The sequence below is a fragment of the Impatiens glandulifera genome, chromosome 5 (genome assembly GCF_907164915.1).
Source record: "Impatiens glandulifera chromosome 5, dImpGla2.1, whole genome shotgun sequence".
Taxonomy (NCBI): Eukaryota; Viridiplantae; Streptophyta; class Magnoliopsida; order Ericales; family Balsaminaceae; genus Impatiens; species Impatiens glandulifera.
This window is the reverse complement of record NC_061866.1, coordinates 8129274-8142874: the sequence shown is the minus strand read 5'-3', so window position 1 is coordinate 8142874 and position 13601 is coordinate 8129274. Positions and strand designations below refer to the sequence as shown.

The following is a 13601-nucleotide window of genomic DNA, read 5'->3' as shown; positions in this document are numbered from 1 at the left end:
TTGAGTTTCAACCCCAAATTATTTATTATGTTTCTCTAAACTTAATATATATATATATATATATTATATTTTTAAATAAATTTATGTTAATTTAATTATAAAAACATAATTTTTTAAATGAAATTAAAATATAATTATATTATGATATTTATAAATTTTAATTTTATAAATATTTATATACAAACTTGTACTTAATCTTATTAGTCACAATCAATTAAATATGGAATTAAGTATTAAAAATATCCAACAACTGATTAAAATATTCTATATATTTTAAAATATGTACATGTGAATACAAAATATATAAATATTTTAATATTTCTACATTATTATTAAAAATAATAATAAAATAAAATTTTAATTATTTTGGTTTCTAGTTGGACCAAATTTTAAGACTAGGTCTCAATAATCAATAATCAAACTTGTCCATCAGAATATTTTCATAAAATTTAAAAACAATGGTTTGTCTATTATAATATAGTTAAAATTTTAAAATTAGTTTATATTTATAAATATAATTTATTTATTTAAATAAAAATATTATTTAAATATAATTTTCTTTTATGTCGATTTATTTTACTATTATTTTTTTATTTAAGTAAATTCTTAATTTTACACTGCTAACGGCCTCTGCGAAGAACTGAAACCCTAATTTGAATGATAAATTGATAGTGAAGGAAAACAATCGGAATAGAAAAGGCGGATTTGTAAATCGAAGAGAGAGCTGAAATCGAATCGAGAGAAGCCGAGTTACTCCTTCAATTTTGCTGGTAAGGTTTTCATGTATACTGTTGAAACAACGTGAACATTCCTAGATGATTAATCAAAAGATTTAATTGATTACTGAAGTGAATACAAATGTTGAAGCTATTTTGCTGGTTCTGCTTAAGTTGTTGTAATCATCATAGTCTATGATTTTAAATATTGCTTAAATCGGTAAATTTCATGAATTGCTTAGGATTGAATTAACCTAGGAATGAGATGTGTTGATTTAGTAATTCCTTGATTTTGATGAACATGTTGGAGTGGATCAAAGGTGATGAAATGCTTGCTGTAATGTAAAGTGTGATCAGAATGCATGCAATGTACAGGTGTTTCATTATGCAAATGCCTAAAGAAGATTGTTTGTTTGATTTTTGATATGGAATTGGAAGAAAATTTGGTAGGATATTCATTTGAGATTTTATTTATACCTTGAGTTGAGATGGTTGGTGAGTTATGATCTTATGTTGCAAATTTGACTTGATTGGTGATGAAATGGTTAAGCATGATTAGGAATTTAGAGCCTAATTCATAAATATTTGGAAAATAAATACAAAATAGGAAACAACAAAAAATCAAACAAAAACAAATGATTCAAATAAAGAACTACGACCGTCCTGATCCCTATCCCTAACAAACGGGTGCGATACAGATTGCAAATAACCCAGAATTAAAACAGTCTTCCTTCAAGTGTCCTCTTAGCTCACACTGTGAACAGACCACATTTCATCCTTAACATTCTCATAGGATTCATCTCCCACGAGAAATTGCAACAGCTTTGATTCTTCAGTGTCCTGGAAAACTTCTTTTAAAGCTTATATTGAGTAGGTCAATTATTACCTTCCTGTCTTCCTTTTATGTTCTTCCACAGTTGCTGAAAATGGATCTTGATCATCTTATCCATTGTATTCATAATCCAAGCCCTAACCATTGCATCAACCATCCTCCAGTGAACAACTTCTTGTGGATCATTCGAATCCAAGCTTCATCTTCGCTTCAAGTGCTAATTTGATTCTCGTGATTTTTTTTTCTGCTTGAGTTGGAATCACTTGGGTTTTATGAATTAGGTCTAGTTCCTATATTCGTCTTTGCATCTTGACATGATGAATTAGGGTTTGCTCCTTGGTGGCGTTACCGTTAAGAATAAAATCTCCATGCGCCGATTCGTCTTCTTAACTTTAACCTTGCTCTGATATCATTTGAAAACACAGTGGTTTGCCAAGAATTGAACGCGAACAGATTGCCAATCTTAACTGTATTAGAACAACTAAATCTTTATCAACCCATATCCTGTTCACTTCATTTGTAACCACCATCTAATAACTGTAATTGGTAACAACATTTAAAAGAAAATCAGTAACTCTCCAAGGAATGCTAGCTAAATGATGTATTGGTGTCTTTTGGATAAATTTTTAGGACCAAAGGTCCAAAACAACTTCCACTATTTGATTGCTTTATCTTTGTTTCTAATAAAGTCTCATGCTTTGCAAGCTGATAATTTATTTTCATGCACCTTCGTCACTTAGGCTGCCTATTTGAACTAATGGATAGTACGTTGTAGAGAATCTATTTCCTTGAAACATTTCTTCTTCATCAGCAATATCCCTTGAAACCACCCTTCTTTTAAACTTGTTCATCATTAATTGTTGGGTTATTATACAGATTTTGGCCTGGCTCTGCCTTCAAACGCCCTGCAAATTACCACAACTCGAGACACGACATTTATCTCTGCCTCCGAAAGAGCGCGGTGATTCCTGTATCGACCTCTCTTCCCTCCGGTTGTCGCTCACCCACTGTTAAAATCTCTCAAAGCAGTTGGGAAAACCATTTCAAGTGAAACGCCATGAAAGGGGGAAGGAAGAATCTGAAGCAAGCAGCTCAGCAGGAGGCATTCACACTTCAACAAGACCAGATCATCATGCAAGTGGTCTCACTTCGAGGTTCCAACCTCATTGAGGTACTCTCTCTATTTCAATGCTTTTAGAGTTCAAATTGATATGAATGAACAGTTAATTTATCCTTTTTCTATGCACAAAAGGTAATGGATGATAAAGGCGAAAAAACTCTAGCACAGCTTCCAGCTAAATTTCAGAAGAGCATGTGGACAAAGATAGGTTTGTCTTTATATCATACTCTGGCTACAATAATTAGTAGTGTTCCTTCATCCTATCTCATTCTGGCTTTTCAGCTAAGAAACTTTCTAACTAATTGGAAGAAGAGGTGGCCAATTGTATAGGCTCCCATTCTCGGCATTTTGTTTCTGTATTAGATTAGATGTCAATTATCCCATAAGTCATATAACCTAGAATCGTGGCTTCAAATGATATCAAAATGGAAATGTTATTCGTATATTAAGTCTGATCTTTCTAAATATTTTTTTTCAAGGTTCTGAAGTTATTTATTCACTTTTGAACCATTATTATATTTTGTGGCTGAAGTTAGAAATGGATTTGTGCATTGCTATCTTACCAATAAGCAGGGAACTTTGTTGTTGTTGATGAAAGCGGAAGAGAAGAGACAATTTTATCCGGTAGAAAAGTGTCGTGCGTTGTTTCTCAAGTCCTATTTCATGAACAAGTCCGGGCTCTTAAAAACGCTCCATCATGGTGCGTCACCAAAATATTTTCTCTTCTTTTCCTGTTTCTCGTTATTCTTTCTTAGGTTTTTAAATTTTGGACTTCGAATTACATATAAGAAAAAAGAAAAAAAATGGTTTCTAAGTTTCTTAATAGCATTCCAATGCTGCAATGTTTTGTAATTGCCCTCTCTCTCTCTATATATATACTTCTTTTTTTTTTTATTTTAAAAACACGCACAACCTCCCAAAGTAGTTCCCTCATTTTAACTTAAGGTGTTCTTATTAGAAATCGAACTCCTAACCTTTTGTCTTGTCACTTGAACTATCTACTAATTTATATTAGGATAGAAGTTCATTTTACTTCTTAAACTTACATCAAAAGCTCGTTTTTCTTTATGGACTTTAAAAATGGCTCAAATTAGTTAGTATGAACTATGAAAAAATGGGTATTTCTTCAAATTTTGCTTCTTAATATCTTATATATCATGCTTCTGCTTGATGTTTTGTCTATGATGTGCAGGCCAGAAATATTCAAATTGAAAGATGCAAAAAATGCTAGCAGAGAACAAACTTCATTGTTGCAGGAAGTTGAAGAATTGAAATCAAGTGATAATAAAGATGAGAGTGATGATGACGACCTCCCTCCATTGGAAGCCAATACAAATAGGAGGCGGCCACCAGTGTGGAAATCAGATAGCGAAACAGATTCAGAAACAGATTCAGAAACAGATTCATAGATTCAATTGTATGGATAAAGGTAGATTTCTTGGCTAATGTTATTAATTAATCTTATTGGTTATAGTGGTTTCTTCTCAACTGAAAACTGTTTTTATTTTTACTATATATGAACATGATCATCATCATCAACAACAACCAAATGATTACCCAATTAGTTCAATCTTAAAGTGCTATCAGATCTTGTTTGGCTGATGATGATAATGATAATGGTTACATGGAAATTACATTGCTGTTCAATCTTGACTGATTTTCATTTAAAACTTCTAAAAAGTTATAATTATTTTGAACTGAATGTAGAAAGTGACCATAAACAAAATAAAGCATGGATGAAAAAGTTATGTCCATACATTAGACAAGCATATTTTGTATATTTATAAAATCTTAAGGAATATAATTTTGCATTGATTTTGTTTGAGACATCCAATTGGTTGATGGTTATGTATTTATTATCGGTTCTTTCCCCCTAATCGAGATCAATCATTGAGAGATTTATGTGGGTAAACTAATGAGTTCGAATATTAGTGAACTTTATTTATTGTTCGGAATGTTCTTGGAGAAATTTGAATAGAAATGTGTCAATATTAAGGTTTTCATATGTAATTGAAGGCAAAGAAAGGAAAGATTGCGAGGGTATTGCAGAAAAATGGCTGGTCAAACTTTAACTTATTTCAAATTTATGTGATTGTTGCCCGATGAAAACTAATCAACAAAATAATACAAAAAGTAATGAAACTAATATGAATGGAATATAAATAGAATATTATTTATCAAAGTTCAATCTAAAATTTAATATAAATATATATTTTAATATTTATTATATATCCAAAATAAAAAAAAAACAATTTAATTAGTTTGAAAAATACTTAAAAAAAATATAGATTTCTTCAGAATAAAAATCAAGTTAATAAGTAATTACACATTTTTTTGGTTAGTTACTGTAGCGATGAATTTGGATATTTTCCTTAAAATTGTTCCGTATATTTTGCTCTTATCTAAAATAATGTTAGACGTGTTTTACACTATTATTAACTTTTTATCCATTATTACACTTTTTTTACCACTACTTTGACAAATCAACCATCAATCCACATCTCATATCGTGACATCACACACTTTAACACACCTATTATATCTCGTTAAATCAACCACCAATATCAATTGACATTTCATATCATGACCTCACATTTTTCAAATGTCTCTTATCACACTCGTCAAACCAATCAATATTCTCAATCTACCTCTAGTATCGTGAACTCACACATTTTCACATTCCGGTCAATCAAAATTTCATTCATATTATTTTTAACCACCGACATCTCTTTTATTATCTGACTCTTATCTCCACAAATCCCACATCTCATCTCATGATTTTTACATTTATCGTGACTTCTTTTACCACCAATCGACCTCTTATCTTGTGACTCACACTTTTTCATACACTTCTTTATCCACTCGGAAATCACCCACAAATCTCAATCAACTTTTAATCTCGTGTGACCTTACACACTTTTATAATTCAATTAATCAAAATTTCATTCATATATTTTAACCACTAATATCTCATTTATTATCATCCTCTTTTTATATATTACCGCGACCTCTTTTTTACCCCAAAATCAACCACCAAATCTCAATTGACATCTTATATCGTGACCTCACACACCTTTTATCATCGTCAAACAAACAAAATCCCTCAATAGATCTCTCATCTTGTGACTCACACTTTTCATATGCCTATTTGTCCCCTCGACAAAATAACTCACCAATTACAATCAACTTTTAATCTCGTAACCTCACACATTCAGTTAATCAACATTTCATTCATATATTTTTAACCACTAATATCTCATTTGTTACCAACCTCTTAAATTATTCCATACTTCCGGCAAACCAACCACCAAATCTCAATCGACATCTCATCTTATCTCATCTCATTACCTTACACACATTTTTACACACCTCTTATCACTCGTCAAACCAAACATCAATATCCCTAATAGACCTCTTATCTTGTGGCTCACATTTTCTCATATGTCTCTTTATCTCCTCGACAAACCACTCCCCAATCTTAATTTCGACCTTTAATCTCATGACCTCACACACACGTTTATACTCCGGTCAATCAACATCTCATTTATATATTTTTAACCGTCGATATCTCCTTTTATTATCGGCTTCTTATCCCGACAAATCAACCACAAATCCCCACCTCACATCTCATCATATTTATTCTTATTGCGACTTCTTTTTACCCCCACTTCAACAAATCAACAAACAATCCTCTAATCGGCCACTTTGGTCAATCAACATCTCATTCATATATTTTTAACCCATAATATCTAATTTGTTAAGAAGACCTCTTATATTTATCCTCACTTCGAAAAAACAACCACTAAATCTCAATCGACATTTCATCTCGTGACCTCACACACTTTTACACACCTCTTATCCCCTCGGCAAACCACCCATAAATCTTAGTCGACCTCTTGTGACTCACACTTTTTTCATATGTTTTTTATCCCATCGACAAACCACTCACCAATCTTAGTCGACCTCTTTTACCCCCACTTCAACAAATTAACAACTAATTCCAATTGATCACACACTTCTTATTCATCGTCAAACAAATCATTAATTCCAAAATTGATCATCATCTTGTGACTCACACTTTTTCATATGCCTCTTTTATTCCCTCATATGCCTCTTTACCTCCTCGACAAACAACCCACTAATTTTAGACGACATCTTTTACCCCCACTTTAACAAATCAACAACCAATATCAATTGATCACACCTCTTATACCTCGTCAAAACAAAAACTAACCCCCAATTGACTATCAACTTGTGACTCACACTTTTTTCATATGCCTCTTTATCCCCCGGTTGACAACCATCCACCATTTTGGTCAATCAACATTGCATTCATATATTTTTAACCACTAACATCTAATTTGTTAAGAATACCTCTTATATTTACCCTCACTTCGGCAAACCAACTACCAAATCCCGATTGACATTTCATTTTGTGACCTCACATACTTTCACACACCTCTCATCCCCTCAAAAAACCACCCTCCAATTTTAGTCGACCTCTTGTGACTCACACTTTTTCATATGTCTTTTTTATCCCCATCGACAAACCACCTACCAATCTTAGTCAACCTCTTTTACCCCCACTTTAACAAATCAACAACCAAATCCAATCGATCACACACCTCTCATCCCTTGTCAAACCAACCACTAATCCCCAATTGACCATTATCTTGTGACTCACATTTTTTCATATATCTCTTTACTCTCGCATATGCCTCTTTACCCACTCGACAAAGAACCCACCAATATACAACATCATGGGCATCACAGAAGGAAGCTTCCTGGTACTTAGGCATATCACTCATTGAAAAATAGATCTAAATCTCGCACTACATACCACTGATCGAGAAAATGAAGAACTCAATTTCTGGTTGGGCAGCAAATAAACTTACATACGCTGGAAGAATTGAGCTGGTTAAAAACGTGGTAATAGGAATCATCGGTTACTGGTCGCAATAACTCGTGCTCCCGAATAAGGTAATGAAAGAATTTGACGCGCTAATGAGAAACATTATTTTGGGAAGTAGCGGGAGAGGCAGGAAGAAGGTTAAGTGGACCGTACTTTGCAAACCAAAGGAAGAAGGCGACATAGGGCTCAAGAACTGTGTTGAATGGAATAAAGTGTTAACATATAAGCACTTATGGGCCATCGAGAGCAAACAAGAATCATTTTGTATTAAGTGGGTCCACACCTGGTTTATGAAACACGAATCAAGCATTTGAACATCCAAAATAAGCAAAAGTATGGGATGGTCGTTAAAGAAAATCCTTAAGCTAAGAAACAAAATTGTAGGACTTTTTGATATTAGCTAGAGAGACGGCAGAAACACACTGTTTTGGCATTATCACATGGGACGAGGACCAACTACTAATCAATAAAGAGGAATTTAGAAACGTGAGGATCAGACGGGACTGCCTAGCTGTGAAGGTCAAAGACATTAAAGACGGACTATGGCAGAAACACAATGTGGGGCGGCGCATTCTCGAACATATCAGTAACATCCAATTCAACAAAAGAACAGACGTACATTGATGGAAAGCCGAGGAAAACGGGAAGATGATTTCAAGCAAAGTGTGGAATACCATCCGAGAGAAGGAGCAAATAGTAGATTGGGCTAATATAGTCTGATCGTCAAAGGTTATCCCGAGACACCAATTCATCCTATGACTTGCATTTCGGGAAAGGTTAAACACGAGAGATCGTGTCAGGAAGTACATGGAAATTCCGGATTCAAGTTGTCTGTTGTGTGAAGGGAATGAAGAAACAACTAATCATTTTTTCGAGAGCTGTTCATTTGCCTCGAAACTTTGGAATAAATTTACAAAAAATATGGAGATGACCAAGATTCCCGGGAGACTGGAAAGAAATCTAGGAACTGACTGTGAAGAAAGCGAAGGGCACAAAGTTTAATTCAAAGATTTTGAAATGCGGATTCGGCTCAACAGTTGACAACATTTGGAGGGAGAGAAACGCGAGGGCATTCTTGAGGAATATAAGAATTCTGGAGCAGACCTGGGATGATATTGTAGCTAATTGTAGCGCGAACATCCAGACGTGGAGAAGAGTCCCATAAAATCAACAGAATTGGAACTTCTGTAGGACTAGAATGTATCATATCATGAAGTCACCAAAGACGCGGTTTTTTAGCGAGATAATTGCAATTTAAATTTGTTTCATTTTCAACCAAAGTCTTCCACTTCTTGAAAATAACAAATACTTCAGACTTGTGCTTCATAAAGTAAACTCATATTTTTCTTGTTGAATCATCTTTAAAAGTCACATAGTAGTATGATCCGCCAATAGAAAAAACAAGTGCAAGTTCCCACACATCAGTGTGTACCAACTCTAGCCTTTCTTTCTTGAGCTCCTTCCTAATCTTTAAGAAACTCACTCGTTTCCGTTTTCCAAGAATGTAATTTTCACATAACTGATGTTCAACAGACTTCAGTTCTAGAATCTGTCCATTCTTCAAAAGAATTTTCATCCCTTTTTCGCTCATATGGCCCAACCTGCAATGCCACAGCTCACTGTTCTTCGAGTCATCAACTACAACAACAACAGTTTCTCTGTAAATTGAAGTTGTGTATAACGTTCCTGTTTTATGACCTCGAGCAACAACTATTATCTTTACCGTTTATCTTCGGTGCTTTGTAACAGAAGTAATGCATCAGTGATAGTTTCTGTTACAATGTTGGCTGCATCATTTTTATCATTACCGTTTATCTTCGGTGCTTTGTAGTTCCTCATCAAATGACCCTATTACCACAATTCCAGCACTCAAATGTCTGTCCAGACTTAGAATGACTCTTCCTGCTCCTCGACATATATTTTCTCTTACCTCGGTTAAAATTTCTATCATTACCTCTGCCCATGTTTTCCACATTCAGAGTAGAACCTTTAAACGTTTCACCAAAATCAATTTTACGAACCTCTTCAGCAAGAATACGATCTCTAACTTTAACAAATTTCAGTTTAACATTTCCAACTGAATTACTAATTGTTGCCCTCATAGGTTCCCAGCTATTTGGTAGAGATGCTAACAAAATCAGGGCACTAACTTCATCCCCAAAATCAATGTCAACAGATAACAATTGATTCATAATTGTATTGAATTCATTAAAATGAGTAGTGACAAAAGTACCATCAACCATTTTTAAGTAAAAGAGTCTTTTTATTAAGTGTACATTGTTGTTAGCAAATGGTTTCTCATACATATCAGAAAGAGCTTTCATCAGACCCATGTTGATCTTCTCCTTTGCTACATGGTGAGCAACCGTCTTGGCTAGCATCAATCGGACAACTCCCAAAACCTGTCTATCAAGAAGTTTTTATTCAGTTTCATCCACCTTCTCTGGTTTCTCACTCAAAGGAACATGAAGCTTCTTTCCATAGAGATAATCTTCAATCTGCATTCTCTAGAAGGCATAATCTGTCTCATCGAATCTTCCAATGCCGTGTCATATATTGTTGTCGTTTGTCATCGTTTTCCAATGCTCAGATCTAGCCTAGCTGCTCTAATACCAGTTGTTAGGATTTATATCTCCCAAATTCGACCTATTTGAAACAATCTGTAAAAACGCAAAAAGAAGAACACAAGAAGTCATAGATTTATAGTGGTTCACTCAAATTGAGCTACGTCCACTTCAGTCGCCACCAGATTTCACTATGAAGAAGAAGAAGGAATACAAAGTTTTTGTTTTACACTTTATCTCTCTAGAATTCTCTCTAACTTATGTAAACCCTTAAAAATCACATATTTATAAGGTAAACATTTAGGTAATAAAACCTAAATAACTCTTGGTCAGGCCCAAGCCCAAAACCAAATACAAACCCAATAAACTCTAATTGATAATTGTAGGGTTTATTATAAGTGTAGGCTTCATAACTAAACATCAACAACCAATATCAATTGAGCACACATCTCTTATACCTCGTCAAACCAACCACTAATCCCCAATTGACAATCAACTTGTGACTCACACTTTTTCAAATGTCTCCTCATCCTATCGGCCGACAGACCACCCATCACCCTATATCCCAATCACACTTTCACATATCTCTTATCCCTAAGAAAACAAACAATCAATCTTAATCGACATTTAACTTTGTGACCTCACACTTTGGTCAATCAAATATTTGATTCATATATTTTAACCACTCTCATTTATTACCGATCTATTATCCATCGGAAAACCACACATCAATCACACTCGGTTAAATGGTTGTACTTGTTTGGTTATGTTACAAATTTAAAACATGCGTACAACATTTTTAATTTTATTTTTAACCGTTTCAAATTTATGGGTGAGTCAACCCAGAATCCAACCCAAATATTTATTTGCTCTCACATATATATCCAAATTAATCAAAATTCTCGACTCGAAAAACAAACAAATTCAAAGTAAGCATTATATATATGTTTAGTTTCTCTCTATCCATAAACTAAAAAAAAAAATCAAATTAAACGTTGTTATTATTATTATTATTATATATTTTTGTGCTAAGTCTTTAAAAAAAATATAATTTTTTGGAATAAAATGCAATTTAGGTAAAATGTCTTAAAACAGCTTCCCTCCTATCGTATGGGTTTTTGAACGTTACACGCTCGCTTTACAAGAAACTCTCTTTACCAGACGCACTCATCTGATCTCTCCCCCACCACTCCTCCGACACTTTTTAACGTTACTCTCTCTCTCTCTCCCCATGTCTGTTTTTTCTTGTACCACACACCCTTTGGAAAGAAGCCCATTTCTTTGTCTTGTTCAATCTCGAAAACTGTAGGGTTTCAGATTTGTCGTTGAATGGCTGAAGATGGTTTTTTTACTCCTCTAGACCTACCAGTATTAACAAATCATCCTTCATCCGCCGCCGTCGACAACAACGATACGTTTCCTCCGGCGAAAATGCAGAATGTGGATACCCCACGGGCTGAAATCGACACTTCTGCACCTTTCGAATCTGTGAAAGAAGCGGCTACTCGATTTGGAGGAATTGGATTCTGGAAACCTTCACTCAAACCCTCCCAATCTACTACTCATCAGGTCCTTTTTCTCTTATCTCCTCTGAATATAATGTTTAAGGAATTTTGGAATTACGAGGATTGAAAGGTAAGACTTTTAGTATTCATTTCCATTTTGGGTTTTTAATAATGGCAGCAAGATGATGATGAAGAAGAGGTAATTGACATTACGGAAGTGAAAGAACATGCTTTGCTTCTTGAGAAAGATCTAATTGTCAAAGAAAGAGAAACCCTTGATGTTTTAAAAGAACTAGAATCAACCAAGAACATGGTTGAAGAACTTAAACGTAAGTTACAAAAAGAAACATCTGAAAAAGAAAACATCCATATCGATCCCATCCTTTGTCCCTCTTCGGCTCCTGGATTCATTCTAATGGAACTAAAACAAGCCAAACTGAACCTATCAAGAACCACAACCGATCTAGCCGAGATTCGATCAATAGTTGAAACATACAACAAGAGAATAACTGAAGAGAAGATTTCGCTAGAGAAAACCCGCAAAAGGTTGTCTGCAAATACCTCGAGAATATCATCAATGGAGGAAGAACTAACGATAACCAACTCCAAACTCAAATACATTAACGCAACCGATCTTTTCAACGCTCTTAAGCAATTGAATTCCGAGGCAGAGGAGTATAAGAAAACAGGGGAAGCTGCTAAAGCTCAAGTTTTCGCATCACTTTCCGAGATCAAACAGACGAAGACAAAGATCAAAACAGCCGAATCAAGATTGTACGCGGCTAAGAAGATGAAGGATGCGGCTAGAGCTACAGAGGCCGTAGCCATGGCAGAGATCAAAGAGTTCTTGTCTTCTTCGACGTCAAGTGAAAGATTAAGTCTTGTACTTAAAGAAGAGGAAGTGTCTAAGAAGAGAGTTGAAGAGGTAATGGTTATGGTTGAGAAAGAAAACTTATCGCAAAACTCGATTCTTGAAAAGATAGAGAAAGCTAATGAAGAAGTGAAATCAAGCAAGAGGGTTTTGGAAGAAGCTTTAAACAGAGTAGAGTCTGCAAACATAGAGAAGTTGGGTGTGGAAGAAGCTTTACGAAAATGGAGATCTGACCATAAAAAACGGTTATCTTCTTCTTCTTCGGTCCAAAACAATACGAAATTCAAGAACGCAACTTACCCGTCTCAGGGTCTGAGAAAAGATCCCCGATTGCTGGATGTGAATGGGATGAACATGGTTAATGATGATGATGATGATGAACCTAGACCGGTTTGTAGGCCGACAATGTCGATTGGACAAATACTAAGCAGGAAACTGGAATATGATAATACTGGGGAAAAGAGTACATGTGTGAAAAAGAAGGTTTCTTTAGGGCAAATGCTTAGTAAACCGGCGGCTAGTAGTGATGTTTTATCTGGTCGGAGGTCTGAGAAAGAAAATGGGTTACCGGCGGCAAAAAGGAAGAAGTTTGGATTTGGTCGGTTTTCAGTGCTTGTGAGAAAGCAAAACAAAAGGAAGAAGAAGATATCTTCTAAACAAAAGGAGTAATTAATATTTGTTTTGTCTTCCTGTTCTTGTTCTTGTGTGTCTATCTATGTTAGGCTTGATCTTAGTTCTTTAAAACTAACAAACTGTTTATGGAGGTTGAATTGCTATTATTATAAATAGTAGTGTCTTCAAGATCTAGTTTCATTTGATCTTGGGTTTTTGTTAGATTTTATCAGGATTTTGGAGAAATTTATTTAATCTCTTAGGTTTAAATTTAATCTCTTAGGTTTAATTTTGTGAGAGAGACAATGGCATATTTTTACAGATTTATTGGGAAATTATGAAGTTAAATAGGTATTAGTTTATTAAATATAGTTTTTATATAGTGGTTTTAGGAGTGTAAGATTTTTAAAATTGGGGGAGAGTTTAGGTTTACAAAATTTTAAAATTAATTTAGAGTATTATGTTATAT

At 34.3% G+C, this 13601-nt stretch overlaps 2 protein-coding genes across 2 annotated transcripts; both read left to right on the top strand.

The window, feature by feature from the left end:
• The first annotated feature begins 630 nt into the window (after positions 1-630).
• Positions 631-4308, top strand: LOC124940118 (probable RNA-binding protein EIF1AD). Its single transcript, XM_047480603.1, has 5 exons — positions 631-770; positions 2425-2719; positions 2801-2876; positions 3242-3368; positions 3861-4308. The coding sequence occupies exons 2-5, from the start codon at positions 2606-2608 to the stop codon at positions 4075-4077; spliced, it is 534 nt and encodes a 177-aa protein (XP_047336559.1). The 5' UTR covers positions 631-770; positions 2425-2605; the 3' UTR covers positions 4078-4308.
• A 7018-nt stretch (positions 4309-11326) lies between these two features.
• LOC124938809 (WEB family protein At2g38370) lies at positions 11327-13347 on the top strand. Its single transcript, XM_047479324.1, has 2 exons — positions 11327-11713; positions 11828-13347. Exons 1-2 carry the CDS (start codon positions 11474-11476, stop codon positions 13187-13189), a joined length of 1602 nt encoding a protein of 533 aa, XP_047335280.1. The 5' UTR covers positions 11327-11473; the 3' UTR covers positions 13190-13347.
• Positions 13348-13601: the final 254 nt, after the last annotated feature.

Bases quoted from the DNA above. Each gene is read 5' to 3' on its own strand.
- LOC124940118 (XM_047480603.1), top strand. From the start codon at position 2,606: ATGAAAGGGGGAAGGAAGAATCTGAAGCAAGCAGCTCAGCAGGAGGCA. The intron at 2,720-2,800 runs GTACTCTCTCTA...TATGCACAAAAG, and splicing joins GAGGTTCCAACCTCATTGAG to GTAATGGATGATAAAGGCGA. The intron at 2,877-3,241 runs GTTTGTCTTTAT...ACCAATAAGCAG, and splicing joins GAGCATGTGGACAAAGATAG to GGAACTTTGTTGTTGTTGAT.
- LOC124938809 (XM_047479324.1), top strand. From the start codon at position 11,474: ATGGCTGAAGATGGTTTTTTTACTCCTCTAGACCTACCAGTATTAACA. The intron at 11,714-11,827 runs GTCCTTTTTCTC...TAATAATGGCAG, and splicing joins CCCAATCTACTACTCATCAG to CAAGATGATGATGAAGAAGA.